General features: G+C 36.7%; 3 protein-coding genes across 3 annotated transcripts; 2 read left to right on the top strand and 1 right to left on the bottom strand.

The window, feature by feature from the left end:
- The first annotated feature begins 9,449 nt into the window (after positions 1-9,449).
- On the top strand, positions 9,450-12,110 carry LOC18013905 (ankyrin repeat domain-containing protein 13C). Its single transcript, XM_006418753.2, has 3 exons — positions 9,450-9,679; positions 9,811-11,467; positions 11,549-12,110. The coding sequence occupies exons 2-3, from the start codon at positions 9,965-9,967 to the stop codon at positions 11,876-11,878; spliced, it is 1,833 nt and encodes a 610-aa protein (XP_006418816.1). The 5' UTR covers positions 9,450-9,679; positions 9,811-9,964; the 3' UTR covers positions 11,879-12,110.
- Positions 12,111-14,334: 2,224 nt separating this feature from the next.
- LOC18013774 (ubiquinone biosynthesis monooxygenase COQ6, mitochondrial) lies at positions 14,335-18,265 on the top strand. Its single transcript, XM_006418752.2, has 10 exons — positions 14,335-14,546; positions 14,974-15,076; positions 15,363-15,462; positions 15,550-15,693; positions 15,959-16,017; positions 16,355-16,422; positions 16,497-16,548; positions 16,897-17,070; positions 17,159-17,752; positions 17,845-18,265. Exons 1-10 carry the CDS (start codon positions 14,539-14,541, stop codon positions 18,058-18,060), a joined length of 1,518 nt encoding a protein of 505 aa, XP_006418815.2. The 5' UTR covers positions 14,335-14,538; the 3' UTR covers positions 18,061-18,265.
- LOC18013773 (uncharacterized protein sll0005) lies at positions 18,263-22,503 on the bottom strand. Its single transcript, XM_024153975.1, has 13 exons — positions 22,156-22,503; positions 21,895-22,044; positions 21,610-21,780; positions 21,096-21,239; positions 20,871-20,976; positions 20,633-20,781; positions 20,404-20,529; positions 20,116-20,259; positions 19,913-20,000; positions 19,418-19,791; positions 18,998-19,321; positions 18,648-18,878; positions 18,263-18,556 (listed from the first exon to the last, which is right to left on the bottom strand). Exons 1-13 carry the CDS (start codon positions 22,384-22,386, stop codon positions 18,422-18,424), a joined length of 2,373 nt encoding a protein of 790 aa, XP_024009743.1. The 5' UTR covers positions 22,387-22,503; the 3' UTR covers positions 18,263-18,421.
- Between the last annotated feature and the right edge of the window lie 177 nt (positions 22,504-22,680).

The raw sequence follows: 22,680 nt of genomic DNA, 5'->3' as shown, positions 1-22,680 counted from the left end.
ATATGACTTTGCAGGTGTGGGTGTGTGTCAGTGTGTGTTTTAACACTTAACATAAAATTCAAGTGGTGTGTGATAAAACTTGAACGTTTATTACTAATAAGGATAATATATCCAAATGCATTTCTCAAAAGTTAGAATCAATTATTGTAATGTGCCATGGAAGTTTGCAGTTACTGTTGGAATACATTGGGGATATGGTAGTGGAGGCTTGATGAGTGAAATGGCGAATGAAGAATGTGCTTTTGAAGAGATGACCATTTTTTTTTTTTCTCAACCTTTTTCTTAGGACCATTTGTTTAAGCATGGGTTAGGGTCTTGGTTTCTTATACCGAATTGGTTAATCCTTTCTACTCAAGAAGCTGTTCTTTTTCTTTGGTGGGAAGTGAAAGCCCGCAGTTTCAAGCGTAGTGGAACATAGTTCTTCTATTTTATTTCTGGGCGGGTAGCCTTTTAGACCTAATTATATATAACAGTAAAAAAATACAAAATACAGTATCTTTGTCTTCTTTTTTACTACATCGAATAATGAAAAAAAAAAATGGAACACTGCTAAAAGAATTTGGATCAAAACACTATCCCAAAGGTAAAGAGTAAATACTAGCATAACTAATATATTTTTATTATCGTGAGCTGCCTGTTTGTGATTAATTAGTTGGACACTAGCTTGGACTTCATTCCTAGTTAGAACTTAATAGTGTTCAAGTGTCAAACCTATTTATCAATAAAACTCATATAATTAACTCATTCATTACTAGAATTGTTAAAAATACAAGTTGTTCTAATTAACTATAGTAAACAATAGACGTGCCATCTCATCAAACCAGGTCTCGAACCTGTGTACTAGTGAAAAGTTAAAAAGGGTTTTAGTCACCATCCCATGATATGACAGTAAAGGAAAAATAATAGACGTGCAATTGAACATACCTTCGCTTTGTGGTATCGTTTATATGTACAGAAAATTATGCTGTCAAAACGGCGCTCCAAGCAGTCGTATCTTCAAATCTCAGCTCATCGAGCGTATACTCTCTACCTTTCAAAGCACTGAATCTATTCTAATAGCGTCACCAATGAATTGAAAAGTCTTTTTTCATGACATTGGGATCTTGAGTTTATCTTTTCAATCTATAAGTTTTACGCCTATTCTCCGTTTAAGCAATGCCTCAGGCCCTCAGCTAAATTGACTATATATATGTTAATAATCATTCATCCTTTTATAGAGGGTAACAAAGTAATGGAAATCTCAGATTGAGAAAAAAAAAGACGAACAAAATTAGCATGTCATTCTACTGAAATAAATTATAAAGAGCATGCCAAATTTCACTGAAAGTACGTACGTGATATAGAAATAAAAAACTCATGTAAACCCAAATCCAAGGCAAGTGAGTGATCAATACCAACACCAACTCTACTACTAGACCGCCTCATCGTAAGATATGTCTTACTCTAAAAACTAGATGGTCTTATCGTGAGATATGTTTTACTCTAAAAATTTGATGAAAGCGACAATAGATTTTTTTTTTTTTTTTTGGGATCATTTTTTTTACGTAAATAATGAATAGTTCATCAAACTTCGTATGACGCAAAACATGCTGATTTCATGATTTGCATCAAGTTTCCATAAAGACGACCTAATAGTTGGTCAAACCAAAAACTGAGAAAAAAAAAAAAAGAGAAGAAGATGATGACAAAATCATTAATTTAAATTTGATCCACTTCTTTTCGGATTTTATAACGTTGTATATCACGCGACTGGGGTATGGCAATTACGTGGTACAACCGCTTAAGAGCATCAGCAATGGTAATACCCCATTATGGGTACTTAGCAATAAAAAATTGTTAAACTTAAACTAAGTATCTCTATTAAAAAGAATATGTTTTTGATGCCTCCAATGCAAGAATTTTTAATGGAATACTTAACTTTTAAAAAAAGAATTATAATTTAAGAAATTTGTGACAAATTTATTTATTTAAATAAAACATAAAATATTACAAACATATAGTTGAAAAATAAAATTAAAACATAGATTTTGATACATTTTAAACATATAAACGATCAGTTATCATCTTCCTCATCTCTAAATTTCTGTAGCAAATCCATAAAAAAGCACCATCAATTAACTTCAAACCAACTATTAAAACTATGGACAAGACAGATTTCTACCGATAATTATGTCAAGACAATTAAACTTTAAACCAAACACAATCCCTAAATTATTGTAATCTCCATAAATGAATCTCCATTAATCTTCTAACTACCAAACCTAAACACCTACGAGAGAAAACCTAATATTCTAACTACACTGATGCATTTTACACTTTGGAACCGATGTGAAAACATACCTCATAGTTGACACCCTAGATGGAAAGCTTCAACCCTTTGAAGTTACTCAAATCCGAGACTTTGGGCCCCCTTGACACCTCACACCAAGCTCAGAATTTGCAAACAACAACAAACTCAATTAGCAACAATTTACATGATTGACCACCACAACACACGAAGTGATATCAACCAAACAAATGAACATTCAAGCAAACTAATGAACACATAAAGACACATCATTACCAATTCACATTCAAGCAAACTAATGAACACATAAACACAATTCATTACCAATTCACATTCAAGCAAACTAATGAACACATTAATACACTTCATTACTATCTTCTGAATCTATCAACCGATATGAATAGAAAACAACTTAGAAGAAACAAAAGAGATAAAAAATTCGAAACATACATATACAAATTTGAAACCATACATAAACAAATCCGATTTAACACTTGATCTCTAACCGATACAAATCAGAACACAAATACCCGATACACAAATATACAAACCCGCTAACAACACTTGATCTCTAAAGAAAAAAACACATCCAAGGCTAATCGAATAAAAAAACACTAACAAGTGGGATTCACAACGCATGCAGAGTGATTTTGATGAGAAGAACCGATTCAATAAAAAATAATAATATGAAACCGATGAGAATAAACCTAACCTGCTCGGATAATAGCTCAGTTGCCACAAGAGTTTGGTTGACCGGAAAGAGAGCTGACATCGGAAGCAAAAACGATGGATTGAAGCGGAGGAGAGGATTATCGGTGGTGTTTTTGTGGGAGAAGAAGTTTATCTCGTTTTCGATATTCTTCTTCTCTTTGGTGTTTTTTCTCTTTTTCTCTGTCCAATAAATATGGGACACGTACACACCAAATATCGCTTCTTCTGAGCCTTAAATAAGTATAGATACTAGGCTTATAATTTCTTTTTGATTTATTTTTGGGCCTAAGTAACCCAATAAAGTGTGCTAAGCATCAGCGTTGATGATGCTCTAACCAAGGACCAACACTTGGCGTTACGAGAGACTTCTAAAAAATTTGTATAAGATCACACATACGTAAACCCCACCGATAGGGAAACAGACTCTCCAAAAATATCGTAAAAACAGACATAAACCCTACCGACAGGAAAACAATCTCTCGGCGTCGACCTATTTTTTTAATATATATATATATATATATGAACATTATTTAAAACTGAGTTCTTGATAGCATTATAAGACATACTTTTTATTTCGATATTATAAGAAACCCTACCGACAGGGAAACAATCTCACGGCGTCGAACTATTTTTTTCAGTGAAACATAAAAAATGCTTATGTCGTCATCTCAAAAGGCTATTTTGAACTAGTCTGAGCTTATCTACAACATCTAACTTTAATCGTCGGTAGTCACGACTCACGAGTGCTTTGTTCATATACCAATGGCTTTTAGTTCCATGCATCCGTCTCAATTATAGGAGAGATAAGTAACTATATGATTTTAGTAGGGTTTTGCTAGATTGATATATCATATATATGTTCTTTATCTTTGTAATATGCATGTAAAGATCTATAGTAATATATTCATATATAGTTAATGCTAATTGCAGACGTTATTTTATATGCCCCAGTCAACCCAAGCTATTAGGTGGGGTAATAAACACAAGGTTGATCGAGATGATGAGTGGAATAGGCGGTGATGAACTTAAAAGGCTAAGTCGCTGACTTGGGAGGTTTGAAGGTAGATAAGCAGCACACAGATATGAGCTATCTTACTCGTAGGTTTGGTCCTAGCTTAAGGCAAGTAAAACATATATATGCTTTTGGGCACCTATTATTACTGAAATTTTTAGGTGGTAGCTTAATTATTGGCATGTTTCTCCTGCCGTGTTTTTTTTGTATGTTTGTTGTTGTTTTTATATATTTTTGTTTTAAATTTACACTGTTTAAAAGAATTATCTTCTTCAAACTTAAAGGTGTTTGAAATAAATGAAGGTCAAGAGTTTCTGCTATAAGATTCCTTTTCTTATATATATAGTGGATAGTTTATTTATTACTGCGAGAAACAGAAAAAAAAAAACATCGTTGGATTACAAAACCGAACAGCAAAAAGAGAATATCACATTACTATAAGATTTTTGCCTTGGAAAAGAAAATAAAATTAGAACTAAATGCAACTTTGTTGGAACTTGATCTCTCTTGTTCATGGTTGGCTATCCGACTTGATCAAGACTAATGGTTCTTGGGGTGGTTTTTAGTTTTGTCCAAAAGGGAAATGTGGTCATTTTTGAGCTAAGCCATGCATGATTCTCATGAATGGAAGGATTTGTGAAATTTGAATGTTGGTGAAGAGAAGTAGGCTTCACCATTGATTTGATTGGATATTCTTAGTGTGCTTGATTAATCTTGACTGATCTGTATAAGGAATCTGACTGTTGGGTGTGAATACGGCAAAAATGTAAAAGAAAGTCTTTAATCTTCAATGTTTACGCACCACATACTTATACTTTTACGTATGTTAGACCATCTCCAACGCAGGTATCTAGTGGGGTTCTTTGATTTAAAAAGTATTTAAAATAAATTATAATGTAATTAAAACTTGCGAATCGTCTCTTATTTTAGATGTTTTAGAGACGGTCTCTCAAGGACAGGTGTCTTGTTGTTATTGGTTTCCTTTTTTTCCCTGTCGTCTTCGTCTTCTCCGATCAAATTCTCTATTACTCCGTCTTCTCTTCCTTCGCTTTGTACCCTCTCTCTTCATCGTTGCAACTCTATTCCTTCTCACAGTAACTCTCTATCTATGTTTTGTTACGGTCTCATCATAACATAGTTGTCGCCTGTCAGAATCTGGAACTTTTGGTCGGGAAAGTTACCGAGATGGTGTTGATGCAACTCCGCTTATGAAGGCAGGTGCAGGAAACAGCGATCGTGCTGACCTAAGCTTGATAGTCAGACATGCGTAAGAGGAAAAAGATTGCAGAGGAAACAGAGCAACACAATCTCTCTTAGAGCAACACAATCTCTTTTAAAATTGTGCAGAAGAGTATGCAATTTCTGAGCTGTGTTTATCAAATTCACGTTTTTGGTGATTTGTGTTTTGACGGAAGCACTTCACAAGGTTGACACAGGTTTAAGCCAGCAAAGGTTGATTAATGAGAAGATATTGCAGGAGCTTGGCTTGTGGAAGTGTAGTATCAGAACTGAAGCATGTGACATTTTTTTGTCGTTGATTCAGTGTTACAAAGGGTACTTGGAGATGGTACGAACGTATATGCTCTACTCCGAAGCGTATGAGTGGTAAAGAATATGCTTGTTGGATCGAGATTTTTTTTAAACCAGCATTATGACAACGATGTGGAGTAACAACAATGGTTAAAGACTGAGAAACTTATCAAATTTTGGTGGTTAAGTACATTCATACATGGAGGAGCAAAGTACTTTTCTTATGGTGAAAGATAAATCAGGAAAATTACTTTATGGTTTCAGTGTTAGAGCTGTTTTTTTTATCAGTCTACAATGCAACAGAGGATACGACATGGAGATTTGCAGATATATGTTGTTGTTTCTAGCTAGCTCAGATTCAACGGCAAGGAGTGCAACACATTTGGCACCAATGGCTACGCAAGACCTTCAAACCTGCATCATTCTAAATTAGTCTACAATAGTTTATTTTTAAGAACCTCTCTAATGAAGTTCACCATTGGAGAGCCAAAAATAATAGAGTTATAAACTTTGAACTAATCAAAAATTTATTATTAAAAAATTAATAAGAACCTTTCATGAGGATTTATCATTGGAGATGCTTAGAGCACTTCCATTGAAAGTTTATGAGAGGTTGTTGGCACAATTACATATGAACCGAGCTTTTAAAAAATATTAAAACAGGCCAAACTTAACATACGGTCGTTTAGCTAACATACCAAGAAAATGGGTTTATGGACGACATGGCAGTATTGTATTGGCGGCGTGCAATTTTTTCTTTTGGCGAGAAGCCCACTTGTTATAACATTAAGTAACACTTTTAAGAAATATTAATAAAAAATTGTTAACATTTCCAAACACAACACAGTATGACCACTGTAGGTGCTCTTAAAGCTGCCATGTCATTGACTCTCAAGCCACATGCTTTTACATTCTTTTAGGCGATCGCTGATCATACCACAGACGCTTACGTCTTTTAGGCTTTCATGCAATTTGCTCTTACGCCAATTTTTGTTTGCGTTTTTTTGGTTTTTTTTTTTTGCAGAATCTGCTTCACTAAGACTACCCGCAAAAAAAAACCCAATTAAAATGATTGCCTGCTAAAAAGGAAGATTTTTGCAAATCTCGTGTTTTGAATGTCCGTGACAGCCTATGTATTTAGGGCTGGGCACGGAACAAATACTTGCTAATTTTTCGATACTTGCTACTTGGCTTGATCCGTTCAACTAATTTATTTTACTTTTTATACTTGACTTGTTTAAAACAAGTACTTGCTATATCAAATACTTGCGAAAAATTGAATTACTTGCAAGTTACTTGACCCGACTTGTTACTTGCCAAAATCTATTATTTAAATCTCAAGTACTTAATTACTTGAACCTAAAATACTTGAATATTTAATTATTTGAACCTATAATATTTGAAATTAAAAAAATTCATACAAAAAGTCAATAAATATGCAAACGAAAAAGAAATTTAAAATATAGATATGTGATCAAAACCAAGTAACAAGTATTTTTAAACAAGTAGCGAGTATTTTTTTAATAAGTAACGAGTAATAAGTAACAAAATAAGTAACGGAACAAATATTGAAAATATTAATGATACTTGATATTTGATTTGTACTTGCAAGTAATAGATTTCTATGATTTGTTACCCGACTTGATAACAACAACTACTTGTTTTTTCAAAGCGGATACAAGACAAGTAACAAGTACGGGACAAATATTAAGTAGACTATGCACAGTGACTGACGTGCAGAAGAACTTGGACAAAAGAATAACATGGGCAATGAAGTAAGGAACTATATCTGGAAAAATCTCTTAGCATCACATATATTATAGTTTAGACAAACTGTTTAGCACCATTTTTCTTTAACTTATTTCTAGCCCTTTAGGCTAGGTTTACAAAATTTAGGCCCGATGGTATAAACACATGAATAACTTGATAGATAAGACCACATGTTACTCAGGTTTCGTAGTATTGTAATTGTATACTGACGTAAACATTAAAAAATTTTCAGGAAACATTTCACCATATATTATTCTGGCTTCCACAGATTTTTCTCTTACTAGAAGATGATTTGCTTTCCGACGGTTGGATAGATAGGAATATTTTCCCACAAAAATGTAACTTTTATTTTTAACTGTCGAAATTGTAGTGACAAATAGTTGAACCTCAGTTTTTATCATGGTAATAAAGCCACTCTGCCACTTTACAATATTTTTTGCATATTTAAATTATTTAAATATAACTTTTTTTTTCCTCAATTCGTTCTTCTCTTTAACTGTTTCGAATTATTCTTGTTAATTTTTCAAAATTTCACAACATTGTACTAGTAACATGTAACACAACGTATGACAAATGATTAGAGTTACTATATCATTGTTCCACCTTCTCAAAAAGAGGATTACAATATCATTAGGCAAAAAACATAAGTATTAAATTGGGAGACTCGCATCATCGATACTAAAGAAAGAAAAAATAAAATATAATTGACTAATGTGTAACATGATAATCGTTATGCAGCAGAATTGGGAGGACAATATAGTTCCTCACATGCCTTGACACATCTGGAACAATAGCAACCCGCGATAATATACCCACGACGATGACGAGCGCTACTGTGGCCCCCGCTATGACATAGGCATTCATCATATTCTTCCTCACCACACAAAAAATTCTTCTTTAACTAACTTATTTATATATAACTTATAACACATTTAAAAAAAAAATATTAAGTTAATTAATATGTATTATATTATCTTGATATATTTAGAAACATATTCATAATATACAACAAATAATTATATACATTACACACTATTGTCTAATTTTCCACATTCTACTTTCTAGTGTGTTCATTCATTTTTTGGGGTCAGACCTCATTTCCTATTTTTTTCTTAAATTACATCTCATTGTTATGTTTGCCACTCTGTTTCCATATTTTTGTTGTACATTTTTTTTAATAAAAAAAATCATTTGATCATTCCAATCTTTTTATCCTATCTCTTTTTGTTGAGCAGTGATCCTTTGATTGGGTCTGAAAAGAAAAGAGAAACCAAGAATCAAACTCAATGAGAAACTAGAAGAGGTCGAGAAGGAGAAGAGTGTCGTGAAGAAGAAAGAGAAGAAGAGGTCAAGAGGCAAAAGTCAACCAATGGAGGAGATGGGCTTACTGTCTACAACGGGCCTATGAAGAAATAATGGACTGCGTTTTACTAGGCCCAGGAGAATAATGTCTTGTTAAGAAACCTGCAAAAGAAGCAAGTAGAAGCTATAAGAGTTGTTATAGTTTAAGCAAGTAAGCAACAATAGTAAGAGTAGTTAAATGTAATGATCAATGTAGTGTGGCTTGTGTAAGAGAGTCTAAGTCCTAGAGTTAAGGTGTTAGAACAGTAAGGAAAAAAAAGTAATAGTTGGTGACTACTCTATATGCATGAGAGAAGAAGAATGTAAGGTTGTAAGAAAAATGGATGAAGAGAAATGAATGAAAAAGAGAGTTAAGAAAAACAACTTCAAAGAGAGATCAAAGAAGAGAGTATTACAACACTTTTATGTTTTTTATTTACTTTTACCATATATTTTTCTTAATTAACTTGATATTTTTATTATTTTCTATTTATATATGGATATAAATACTTGAAAATTGAAATAAATTTCTCAGTGTCAATGTGTCTTTGAAGTCTGGATTTGCTGCTTGCTTCCCTCCCACTAAGCAGAGTTAAGCACATGTCATATTCACGACTGATTCCTATTTCCTTTCTCTCAACCTCATTTCTTAAATATCTCTCCCTTTTTCATTTTTTCTCCTCAAATTTTCTTTCCTAATTCTACTTGATCCAATCGCTCTTTTCTTTATTCATTTTTCCAAAGACACAATCTCGAGATTGATTCTTTTTTGTTTCTCCACTCTTTAAATTCCTCTGTGTTTTTTTTTTCACGCGCCCACATGCGTCTTCCTCGTGTTCTCTGATCTGGATTAGATCACAAGAATCTCTCTCTCTCTAGGGAAACAGTACAGAAGAGAAGAAGATTATAGAAGACGTTAATGCGATAATACAGGAAAAGGAGTATAAAGAGAAAATGCTGCAAGCTATGGAGTAAAGACGTCATTTTCTTCTTCCTTGCGGAGAAAGTTAGAATCTAAGAAAAAAAAGGTTAGAACTTTCTTGAATCTTTCGATTTCTTGATTTGGACCCACAATTTTCTTTGTCTATAAAGTCGGATTCTCTTTTCATTCCGTCGATTTTGATTTCAAAGTCCAATTAGGGTTTATCTGTTTCTCCAGGAGGGGATTTTGATCTTTGACTGAATCGTTCTTAGTTTGACTTCTACTGATGTGAATCCGAAGCTTCAAAGTTGAGATTTTGATCCAATTTCTGCTTCGTCGGGCTCGAAAGTCGAGAAATTTCGATCTGGGTATTCCGAATCTCTGATCAAAAATGGAGAACGTAGATGTTTCCAAGTACTTACACAGCTCTGTGCACAAAGCTGTTGCTTCAAGAGATTACGCTAGCCTCAGGTCAATACTCTCTTCTCTCCCAAAGCCACGAGATCCTTCAGAGATCCAATCAGAAGCAGATTCTCTAGCCGAGGAAGCGAAATCCGACGCCATCTCCGCCGTAATCGACAGGAGAGACGTTCCAAGCCGCGACACGCCGCTCCATTTAGCCGTGAAGCTCTGCGATGCGAACGCAGCTGAGATGCTGATGGTGGCTGGAGCTGATTGGACTCTGCAGAACGAGGATGGATGGAACGCATTGCAGGAAGCTGTTTGCAGCAGGCAAGAGACGATAGCGATGATAATCGTGAGGCATTATCAGCCTCTTGCTTGGGCTAAGTGGTGTAGGAGGCTGCCTCGTTTGATAGCAACTATGAGCAAGATGAAGGATTTCTACTTGGAGATGAGTTTTCACTTTGAGAGCTCTGTTGTGCCTTTTGTCTCCAAGGTTGCGCCGTCTGATACTTACAAGGTTTGGAAAGTTGGGTCGAATCTGAGAGCTGATATGACCATGGCTGGTTTTGATGGGTTCAAGATTCAGCGGTCTGATCAGAGTATACTGTTTCTTGGTGATGGGTCTGAGGATGGTGAGATTGCTCGTGGGTCGCTTTACATGGTGAATCATAAGGATAAAGAAGTGATGAATGCGTTGGATGGTGCTTGTGGAGTAGCTTCGGAGGAAGAGGTCAGGAAAGAAGTTGCTGGGATGTGTAAAAGCAGTATCTTTAGACCCGGGATCGATGTGACGCAAGCGGTTCTGAATCCGCAGACGAATTGGAGGAGGCAGGAGAAGAGTGAGATGGTTGGTCCTTGGAAAGCAAAGGTCTATGAGATGAACAATGTTGTTGTTAGCATTAAGTCTAGGAAAGTTCCTGGCTCATCGTCTTCTGCTGATAAAGAGAACGATGTTGCAGATGATGATCTCTGCGATGTTCTAACGGATGAAGAGCAAAAGCAACTAGAGGCTGCTCTTAAGCTGGATTTACCAGATTTCCCAAACGTCAATGGTGAGAATGGCTTGACTGATGTGGATTTTGGTCAGTCGAACAAGAAACCGGAGAAGAAAGGGTGGTTAGGAGGTTGGAGAAGAAAAGAGACGACTAAACAGGAGAAGCAGATTCAGTATGCGCCTCCGAGAAGCTCTCTTTGTGTGAATGAGAAAGTTAGCAATCTTCTGGGAGATTCTAATCAGATAAAGCCAGGAAGACACTCAGTAGATAATGAGCTTAATAGGAAGCCGAGAGCATCAGTCTCGACTAAGACTCACCACGAGAGCGAATACAAGAAAGGGTTACGTCCTGTTCTCTGGCTATCTCCAAACTTCCCATTACAAACAGAAGAGCTGCTTCCTTTGCTTGACATACTCGCAAACAAAGTCAAGGCAATTCGTCGTCTTAGAGAGCTTCTTACCACAAAACTTCCCACAGGAACATTTCCAGTCAAGGTATGTCAATGTTTAAGAGGGTAATTAACTGGTGTGCTTCAAGATCACTTTTGACTGAAATTGTTTTGTGAAATTGTATAGGTTGCTATTCCAGTGGTACCGACGATAAAGGTGCTTGTTACATTCACAAAGTTTGAAGAGCTTGAGCCAGCTGAGTTTAAGACGCCTCCTTCGAGCCCGAGTGCTTCTTCTGGCTATTATGAGAGTCCAGCTGCTGCTACTGACTTCACCAACTCGTGGTTTCGTCGGTCTAGATCAAACAAAGATGGTTCGAGCAGTAAATCGAAAACTTCACAAGAAGACCCTTTTGCTATCCCTGCAGGCTATACTTGGGTCAGTGTTGAATCTAAGAAAAGGAAACAAGAGAAACAGAAACACAAACGAGGTAAAAAGGCAGAGCAAGTTAGCTAAATCCAACGCCTAAGTCTTGAAACATTTTTAATACTAGAAAAAGACATTGAAGAAGAAAGGTTTATGCTTTTTGGATGAAGCGACTCTGATGGGGAAGTTGTTTGATTCAACTTTGACTCTTTTTCTCATCATTCATTTGTAACATAAACTCATAAATTTGCGTTGATTCAGGTTTCCTTTTGATTTTTTTGGATAAAGCGTGGTGTAAAAACATTCATTTTGCCTCTCTTGCATCGGTTCTGTTTTTCTTCCTCTGCTATGTAGTGGGTCATCTGTGACTTGAATAAAAACTCCTTTAGACCGGTCTAACAGTGAATTCGATTTAAAACATTATAACCACAATTAATACCCGTGACCCAAACCAGACCCGAATTTACTGACTGAGACCCCTGAGTTAAACTTGTCGGCAAAACTATATCTCCCACTTCCTCTCTAGCCAAAAGACGCTGCTTCCTCTGTTGCTGATAATAGCCGGGAATTACAAACGGTTAAGACTTAAGAGGGTTTCACAGGTCGACCAGATTTCTAGTTTTTGTTTGTCAACTTGCTGAGCTTTAACTTCATTTCGGCCTAATGTCGTGATTTTGATTCGCACAGGTTTGGGCCTTCATTCATTCTGGCCCAAACTCATCACAACTGTTTTGTACTTTGTTGTGTTTTATCAGCAGTGTGACAATCACAAGAAGAAAAGAATAAAACGATAGAGTTTTTAGTGTTTTTTTTTTTTTGGTAAAATGTTTTTTAGTGGTAAAGAGTTTTTAGTGTTTTTGATTAATTGTTTATTAGTTTGATTACAAAGAAGAACACGAGCTAAATACCGTAACAACAAGCCAATAACATCAGCAAATCATTACACAATTAATTATATGATAACAAAATTTAAAAACGACATATTCAATTTTATCATACTTCGCGTTTCAAAATGTCCTAATTTTGTTTAGATAAAGTGATTTCACGACTTATGTTTTCACAGAGCTATTGTTTATAGTATATTTTTCCAGTTTTAGGACTTCCATACCTGCAATAACCCGAAGATGTCTAGTGGCAAATTTACATTCACTTAGTGTAATTTCTTTAATAGTAATTTGTGGAGATCTGGATGTTGTTTTCACCCCATAATATCTAGAACAACTTAAAATCTAAAGGATTGAACTTCAATTCTCTAAAGAAAGATTTTGTCATTGCAAATGTCACATGAACTTGGAAAGTTTGTGAAAGACAGTAGAAATGCCCATAATTTGATGCTAATAATGTCATCACTGCGGGACAAATGGATTAAGAATTGTGGTACGATTTTAGTACGATGTAGTTGATAGAAATTTATTTTGCATCATCCTGAATATATATAGTTTATGTTTCTTTCCGCAAGCACTACACAACTGCTTAGAAATCTTTTTATCATTGTCTATTTTTTCCTATAAATAAAATCTTGAGCTTCATTATCAGCATAAAAAAATGTAGCAAAGTTATATATGGAAAAAAATTTCCAACCACCGTGAACCACACCTACCGACTACCGTGAACCACCGCGAATCACCACGTCAGGAAAAATCTATATAAACTATCTTAGTCTAAAATAAAATGTCTAATTTAGTTTTTCATCCTAAGTCTGAACCTAATTTTTATTTCTTCTGATTCTGTATCTTCATCGATGTTGCTTTTCTAACTATCGAAATTTTGGCTTAACAAAAACTAAAAATGCAAAAACCAATAAAAAAAAAATATTTGTTACATATATTATTAATTTGTGTGATGTTTTAGGGATTTTTATAGTAAAGCCCAAGAAAACTGAAAATATGAAAAAATATTTGAAAAATCCAAGGATTTTACGTAAGAGTTTGTAAGAATTGCAATATATACTTCAGCTTAAATGCTTAATTATTGTTTTTTGTTTGCTTTGTGAACAGTTTGTGTAAGCACGAATTGTCAAAGATTATGAGTTGAAATTCAAAAATAAACATTAACTATAAACTTGTAGTGATGGTCGAATGAAAATACTAGTGTTATCAATCAAGTGGAATTGTGGAAAGATAAGTGTGTGACTATCAAAAGTTGGATATCATATACGAAAAGCATGTATTGAAATACGGTTTTCTAGTGAATTAGCCTGTAAGCACAGCTGGGTTGATGCAATAAGGATTAAAAACCATTGGCGACAAAGTTTGTGATGGCAGCTTTGGTGAAGATACATTTTTTTATTATTTTTTCATGACCTCAGTAATTAATATTGTCTACCAATATGTTTGCTTCTATGCAGGTTTTTTTTTTTAAACTGTAAGTATGAAATCATTACAAATAGAGATCGTGGGGCACATAAGTAAAAGTCCTTTAGACGGTTAGACCAGTCTAATAATGAACCGGGTTTTGATTTACATCGTAATTAACCACAATTACTACACTAAACCCTAAACCGACCCGAATTCGCTGACCGAAAATCCCTAAATTAAACTTGCCGGCGAAACTCTCTCCGACTTCCTCTCTAAGCAACAAAAGACGCTGCTTTTCTACATGATTTCATGTTGCTGATAAGACCCGGGAATTATAGGCGAACAAAGTTGAAGTGGGTTTCACGGGTCGACCCGATTTCTCGTTTTTGTTTTCGTCTTTCTTGAGCTTTGTCCACATACCTTCTCATTTCTGTCTCAAAAGCTGCCAATACCATGAATAGGTTCAGTGTTCGCTCTTTCTTCATCCTCCATTTCCCTATTTTATTCTCATCAGTTTAAACGCGTTTTCAATTTGTACAATCTGTTTTTTTTTTTTTGCTAATCAATTGATGATGATTTCGAAGCATGCAATGGTACTTGGTGGTTATGTGGCAAATTAGCTTTGTTGTTCGTCGTTTTTCTCTGCTCCGTGGTATAGTTATAACTGTAGAACCTCAACAATTTGTTGGTGATCATGTTTCTGGTGGCTAACAAATCCAGCAATCTCTTAACTGTGTAGAAAATTGGGTTTCTTGCTTGATACTTGTGTTTTGTTCAGTTTATGATTCATCTCTTTGGCTTCGATTTGTTTAGTTATGATCCAGCTTACTTGGATAATAGAGAAGATTGTTTTTTTTTTCTGTCTGATGTAATTTGCTTCTAGGACAGGGTTCTTGCAAGGAAACTTGGGACAAATGTCTGTGGAACAAAGATTTTGCGGAGGACTTGTTCAACTGATGTGACACAGAAATTCTCTAGTTCTGGTTCTAATGTAAGATTCCTTCTTATGCCCTTGTGAATTTGCATAATTATCTTTTCTTGGAAATATCGGGATAGACACTCGTATTTTGCATATTGTTGTTTGTCGTACGATATCTAAAACTCTTTGCAGCTGTTGTGTGGATATTGACATCCAAAGTCTTCTCTTTTCAGTTGTCACTGTGGTCTTGTGGTGTAGTTTATCATGTTTGGGACATCAAGATATTTAGACATCTCTAAAATGGGATGTTGAAATATATTCTTATAGAATTTAAAGTCGCATTTACTAAATGATTTAGGAGAGCAATGCAGAAAAGAATTCTATGAATGATAGTCCGCAACATGACATTGCTATTGTTGGTGGTGGAATGGTTGGAATCGCTTTAGCTGCTTCATTGGGTAAGCAATGGTTGCTAGTCTTGAACCTCTCTCTCAGCCAACAAATAAATAGTTGTTTGTTATATGACATTTTTGTTGTTCTTTTAGCAAGCAAGCCATTGACAAAGCACTTGAGTGTTGCTATTATTGATAATAATCCTCTTTTGGGGAGAAAGAATATAATAGAGAAAGGGCACCCACCTGATCCCAGAGTCAGTACAGTCACACCTGCAACAATATCCTTCCTCAAAGGCATGTTTCTGCAACAATACGTTTCTGCAATTTCTCGTTTCTTCTCACCATTTTGCTCATTGTTCTTTCAAGATGGGGTGACCTTTTTAGAATTGGCTGATAAAAGAGCTTCCAAATGGTTCATTTAAGTTTAAGATACTGATTTTGCATCTTTGAACCCAGATTTGAGCTAGTCTTTGTATTTAGTCCATGGATATAATTTTTAGTTATTACTTTGGAATCATGTGGTTGGTTAATTGGCTTGCATTTGGTTTATATTATGCAGATATTGGTGCTTGGAGATACATTGAGGAACAGCGACATGCGTATTTTGATAAAATGCAGGTAATGATTGATAGCTTCTTACATTCCTTAGGAAGCTTTTCTATGATGGTTGCTGAATACTTTTAACTGCGTCAAATAAAGAGCCTAAAGGATTGGTTGTCTCTGCGTGACTTCATATAGATCACTAAGATTTGTGTCTATAATTTTGGTGGAACATATTTATTTATGGCTTATCGTTGGTTTGATTTTGTCGCCGCTTGCTTCTTATGATAGTATAAAGTAAACTTAAAAGCAAAACTAGAATCAGATGTAGGTATGATCTACTCTGTGAAGGATCTGCATATACTGATAATGATTTGCTAGACGTAATCAAAGTCATTATTTTTTGTGGTTTTAGGTCTGGGACTACACGGGCCTTGGATATACAAGATACAATGCTAAAGATGTCGATCAAGATATTTTGGGGTAAGTATATATCTGCATACATCTGCATCCTTGATGATGATAATAGCCGTGTCCTCCTTCTTGACATTATCCAGGTGTGTTGTGGAGAATAAAGTTCTTCAGAGTTCTCAGCTATCTTGTGTACAGGTATTTTGCTTTCTTGAGTCCGTCCAACTTTTATTCATCATCTTGATGCAATCTTTCAGGTTTCTCTAATAAGGATATGCTATTTGAGCCCATGCTTGGAACTTGCCTCTTGCATGTCCTTTTAATTTGATTTTTTTTTTCAACAAATGAAGCATAGCTAAAATATCTACCTTTCCAAAAAGCTTATCCATATTGCTAGACCTGTCTTCATCTGAATACTTATAAGTCTGCAACCATTTACTACTTTCTTCAACCTCTTAGTCAGATTATCTGACTTTAAAGAGTTATCAGTTTTGGCTTGTTCTTACAGTTACTACTTTCATAAATGAGAGATTTGATATTTTGCAGGAATCAGATCTCCAGAAGACTGTTTACCCCGCACGGTTAAACGCGATGGATATGCTACCTAGCTCTTCGTTGACTGGTCTTGGTGAAGTTCCATCCACAACAGACTTGTATATGCGAGGCCGCCTTGCTAAGCTGGAGCTAAGCGATGGAAACAGCGTCTATGCAAAACTAGTTGTATGCGTTTCTCGGTTTGATTGATTTGAGTGGAAACCATTTCTGAATCTCATTAATTGTTTGCGAGTGTCTAACAATGTTTGTGCAGGTAGGTGCCGATGGGTCTAAGTCGCGTGTGAGGGAGTTGGCAGGGATCAAAACAACTGGATGGAACTACTCACAGAACGCTATCATTTGCACAGTTGAGCACACAGTCGAAAACTTCACAGCTTGGCAACGGTTTTTACCAAATGGCCCCATCGCGCTTCTTCCCATTGGTGACAAGTTTAGCAACATAGTATGGACTATGGATCCAACGGAGGCGTCAGAACGCAAATCGATGAGCGAGGATGGCTTCATCAGAGCTGTAAACGACGCTCTGGATTATGGATATGGTCCACATCCAGGGGAAACGAGTTCGCAGGGGAGTCTCTCTTGGCTTACAGGAGATGTGACCATATCTGCCAAGGAGAGGTTCGAAACTCCACCAAAGGTTGTGAAGCTTTCTTCAGAGAGAATGATGTTTCCTTTGTCTTTAAGGCATGCAAAAGACTATGTGTCAAAGCGTGTGGCTTTGGTCGGTGACTCAGCTCATACTGTTCACCCGTTGGCTGGTCAAGGAGTTAATCTAGGATTTGCAGATGCGTCTGCTCTCTCTAAAGCTATCGCTGAGGGTATTGCTCTTGGCACTGATATAGGCGAGGTACGCCTCATCAGATTCTTCCAAGTCTAAAACCAAGTTTACTTCTTGTTTTACTTCCCATTGATGATTTGGTTTGGACCGTTATATTGTAGACGAATCTGCTCAAACGATATGAAGCGGAGAGAAAGCCTGCAAATATAGCAATGATGGCGGTTTTAGACGGAATCCAGAAGATGTACGCAGTGAATTTCGGACCGTTAAATGCGTTCAGAGCGGCTGCGTTTCACGGGGCTCACTACATTTCGCCGCTTAAGAAGCGTATCATATCGTATGCTTCAGGAGAACAGTCTTTGCCACTCTTTTCTTGAGAACACCAGTCTCTGATCTGAGAGACAATGTATCAAAAACTCTGAATCATCCTCTTCTTTTGCCTTACATATACTTTAATGGTGACTGAAAACAGCTTCTGGAGCCAACGTTTCAAATAAGCCTGTTCATGTCATATGACCGTGTAATCTAGAATTTTTATATCTCAGTCAATAAAATCTTGCATTTTCGGACACGGCCACATGGGCAAGACAAAGTCATTGTTCCATTTCACCTGTGTTATTATTACAGGAAGTATATGTGTTAACGGCGAGCAAACAATCTTAATCAGCTGTATATTTCTTTTATAGGTATACTTTAAAATGCAACGTATATGCACAATTTGTACAAAGCTCACTATATTTACAAAAATGTATCTCGAACTATTCTCGCCATTACTCGTGACCCAAGCCGGCTCATAATCTCTGGCAGTACTGTGGCAGAGATTCCAGGCAACACAGGAAGCAGTTCTCGAACCACTTGAGATACATCGACGACCTGTTTAACGATATTGACCACACATACGTTCAACACTCCACAAGTTTTCTTCTTAAATATGAGAAGGTTTTAAGAGATTTATGAATCTAACCTGATCGGGGTTATTCGACATGGAGCTTCTTGAGGTAAGGAACTCGATTACTTTCTGAACGTTGTTCAATATGACCTTGTCTTCTTCAGTCACCGATGGTAAAAGTGCTGCTGGCTTGAAGGGTCCCAATGTTGGTACCATACCAAAGATTGGTGTCGCGTTTCTGAATCCGAAGACAGCCATAGCCTGCACCAGTTGTTCTCTTGTGATTGCATCGATACCTTTTACTATCTGTTGAGTAACCACAACAATTGTCAGAACTCAGGATGCCATGAACAACAATTTTAATTAGCGTCTACAAAGTTATTGTCCAAATTCTCATTCAATATATGTTAGGTGGTCATTAGTACCTCATCCAGTAGAAACTCGCGGAAGAAGTTCCCTTTCTCGGAAAGCAGAAAAGACAAAGCGACTCTTGTTTGAGCTGGCTGGTTCGGTTGGGATGCACTGGCTTGAAACAAAGGAACCAGGCTGCTTCCCTGGTTTTGCATAAGAGCCAGCTCAGCCATGCCTCCATTCATATCTTCCCCTCCTCCACTTTTGGCTGCTGTAATGAAAGTCTCAAAGGCTTGCATCACGTCGATGAATCTCTCAGCATCAAAAACGCCAGTTTTCCCATATATTGTGTATCGTAAAGCCTCCCTCAGGCGAGGTGATTCATCGGTCAAGAGCCGCTAAAATTTAAGGTAAATCATATAAAAACATTAACCAGAAGGACAAACTTTTAGTCTAATTACTAGACAAATGTAATAGAGTTCGTCTTAAAATACCTGAGCTATGTAAGGATAAGCCTCGTCCACAATAGCAAACTCAGGATTCCCTACTAGAGCTATCCCTTCGAGCACACCAATTGCTCTAATTATAAGGGCGAAATAAGGAGGAATTCTGAAAGGATAATCAAAAGTTATCTGCGCCAAATCTGCTGCCAACTCTTGAAAGTTGATGTTTTTGGCTCCGCCACCTTCAAGTGCCTGATCAAAAACCTTGGCCAGGACAGGTAATATAGGTGCCAGATTGACCCCATCAGGGATGAAACCAAGTTTGACAAAATCTTTTACTATGGCATCATAATCTCGGTGAATTAAATGAGCAATGGCTTCAATCATTCCGTACTTCTGATCATCAGTCAATTTCGTAACAAGACCTGTCAATGAACAGACAAACATAAACTGTCAACAAAAAGACTTTTCTCACACACCATATTGACTGTAACTGTGTACCCAAATGCATATTTTTAGAATACTGAAATCGAAAATGCTAATTACCAAAATCGAGGATGGCAAGCTTTCCGTCTGGGGTACGAATCATATTTCCAGGATGAGGGTCCGCATGGAAAAACCCAGTATCAAGCAACTGAAGCACAACACAGTACCAGTGTTAGCAAGAACATGTAAATGCACATCACCTTGTTACCTGCTTTAGGTAATAAAATAATTTCTCTCCGCAACAAGTATGTATAAAGTGTTACCTGCTTTAGGTAACAAATAACACCAACATTCACAAGTTCACCGACGTCGCTCTCACGACTTTGTGATAGTTTTTCTCCATCAATCCACTGTGTTGTAAGAACCTTCCTTGACGTGTACTTTAGGTAGGTTTTTGGCACAACTACCTGAAACCATCAATTGTTGCACGATCAGGAACCATTCCAAGAATGTCAACCCACATAGGTACTTGTCAAATACATACTTATGATGGGTCGCCTCATATATAGACGAAAAACTGAAGTGTCCATTAGAAAAGTTATGAACCGTACTTGTGGAAGATCTTTCTTCATCATTTCTGCAAAGTATATACCATTTTCTCCCTCGTTAATATAATCCAGCTCCTCAAAAAAGCGAGCAGCCCATTCATCAACCAGTCCAACAACATCAACTGACACCTGCACGAATATTCCCAAAAGAAAGAGAGAGTCGAAAGTCATGGAGATGAACGGTGAAAGAGAACAATAAGTGCATAAGCTGAGCCGTCAGACGAAACCTTGCCTGAGGGAACTTCCGTAGAAATAGACCCAAATTTCGTATCACAAACAAGTCAACAGTCACAGTCTCAAGAACAAAAGGTCTCTGCACTTTCACTGCCACTAGATCCCCGTTTTCCTTTAATCTTCCCTTGTACACTTGTCCAAGGGATGCTGAAAAAACAAAATAACAATAAATCATCCGAACATAAGTCCACTAAAAATGATAAGATGGGCATAAAAAGAACATGGTCAAAATTTACCGGCAGCGATTGGGGAAGGAGAGAGCTCTGAGTAAACGTCGTACCATGGCTTCCCAAGCTCCTCCTCGATAAGAGCCATTGCTACATCATCAGGATATGAAGGGACCTTCACATAAACAGAAAACAACCACATGTATAGCCATGCTTAGACAGAAAAATCTAATAGGAGAAAATCAGATTAATATGACAACATATGAAGGGAACGGCAAAAATGCATCATTATACCTTGTCACAAAGCTTCTGTAGTTCTGTCATCGCAGCAGGGGACAAGATATCTGGTCGAATACTCAAAGCTTGCCCAAGTTTAATATACGCTGGACCCAAGGACGTAACAATTTCCCTCAATTCAATCGCCCTAGAAACCTCATTCTGAAAAATGATGACAGATGAAAAATGAGACTCAAACTGCATAAAAAATACTTGCAAGCAAAACAAAACTGCAACGTTAACAAAATTAAATACTGCAACTGTGAACTAAAAGGTTTCAAAAGATTTAAGGCATAGGGAACTAAAAAACGTTATGTTAATCACATATAGACTCTGCCAATTTTCCACATCATACACTTCCATGCTTGGGACAAGGAAGACACTAAAAGACAGGATACGGATTTTTTCAACTGTTGATTCACTCAATCCTACGTAAAGGATTCTACATAGATCACCAGAATCTGCAAGCCACAACTATCTTTTTCTGCTCTAGCTTCCTTTCTATGATAAAAGCAGTAAACCAGAAGATTACCTCTTTGACTTTCTTGTTTATTATATCTCCTGCAAGACGCGAGAGAAACCCTCCCGCGACTGAAAGTAATTGGATAACTCGACTAGCAACGGCACGGGGCCGTTTCCCCCAGTAAGCCGAGATGGTAGCCGGATCATATACCAAAGGTAAGAACTCACTGCTCTCACCAGTCTGCAAAAGCCCCAATGAAGAAGAAGCAAAACATCACAAATGCTACATCAATACTACTACAAAAATTAAAAAAAAAAAAAAAAAAAAAGCTGAATTGCCTAAGGATTTTTTTACCTCGACGAGCCTTAGCTGAATATTATCATCGGCGAAGACTGAATCCTTCAAATTCTGGCCACGAAGTCCTCTCATTAACGCAGACAACTGTTCGTCTTCTTCCATTTGAGCCCTCACTCTTTTAATCTCTTTCGATACATCGTTGATTCTCTGTTGATAATTTAACCATTAACACCAAAATTTAATCAAAATTTCCCCAAATCCAGCCACAAAATCGGGAATACGATGAATTTACGGATTATAAAGAGGTATAATCTTAACCGTGGAAACATTGTTGTTGACTCCTTTTGACGGAGACGATGAAGAAGATCCGTTTACGGTGGTGGAATTTGGTGACCCGGTCTGTGTAGGTTTGGGATCAGTAGCGACGGCTAGAATCCGTCGAGAGCGATGACGGTGAGGAATCCCGGAGACGAAGGAGCGGCGGGAGGAGACGGTAAAGCGAATTGGCTCCGGTCCACAGTAGACAAGCCGTGGCACTGCTGCTTCCATGGATTGGATAGGAAGAGAGAGAGAGATTTGAGTTTGGTTGTGGTGGATGAAGAAGAAGAAGAAGAAGAAGAAGCAGTGGCTCTCTACCTTCACTAAGTGGAAAGTGTTTGGTATTTCACCGGAAGGTAACGGCAATGGAGGGACCACGTGGCACAACCAAGTGCATAAGAAATTTCTCTGTGTTATTGATTTTGATTATTTTTGTTTTACAGATTCTTGGAATCTTGGGTGCAAGTGCAACTTCATAAAATAGATTAAAAAAAAAAAATTAAAGTAAAAAAAAAAATAAAAATA

Source organism: Eutrema salsugineum, unplaced genomic scaffold (assembly GCF_000478725.1).
Source record: "Eutrema salsugineum unplaced genomic scaffold, Eutsalg1_0 scaffold_4, whole genome shotgun sequence".
NCBI lineage: Eukaryota > Viridiplantae > Streptophyta > Magnoliopsida > Brassicales > Brassicaceae > Eutrema > Eutrema salsugineum.
This window is presented reverse-complemented; position numbering and strand designations above follow the sequence as displayed.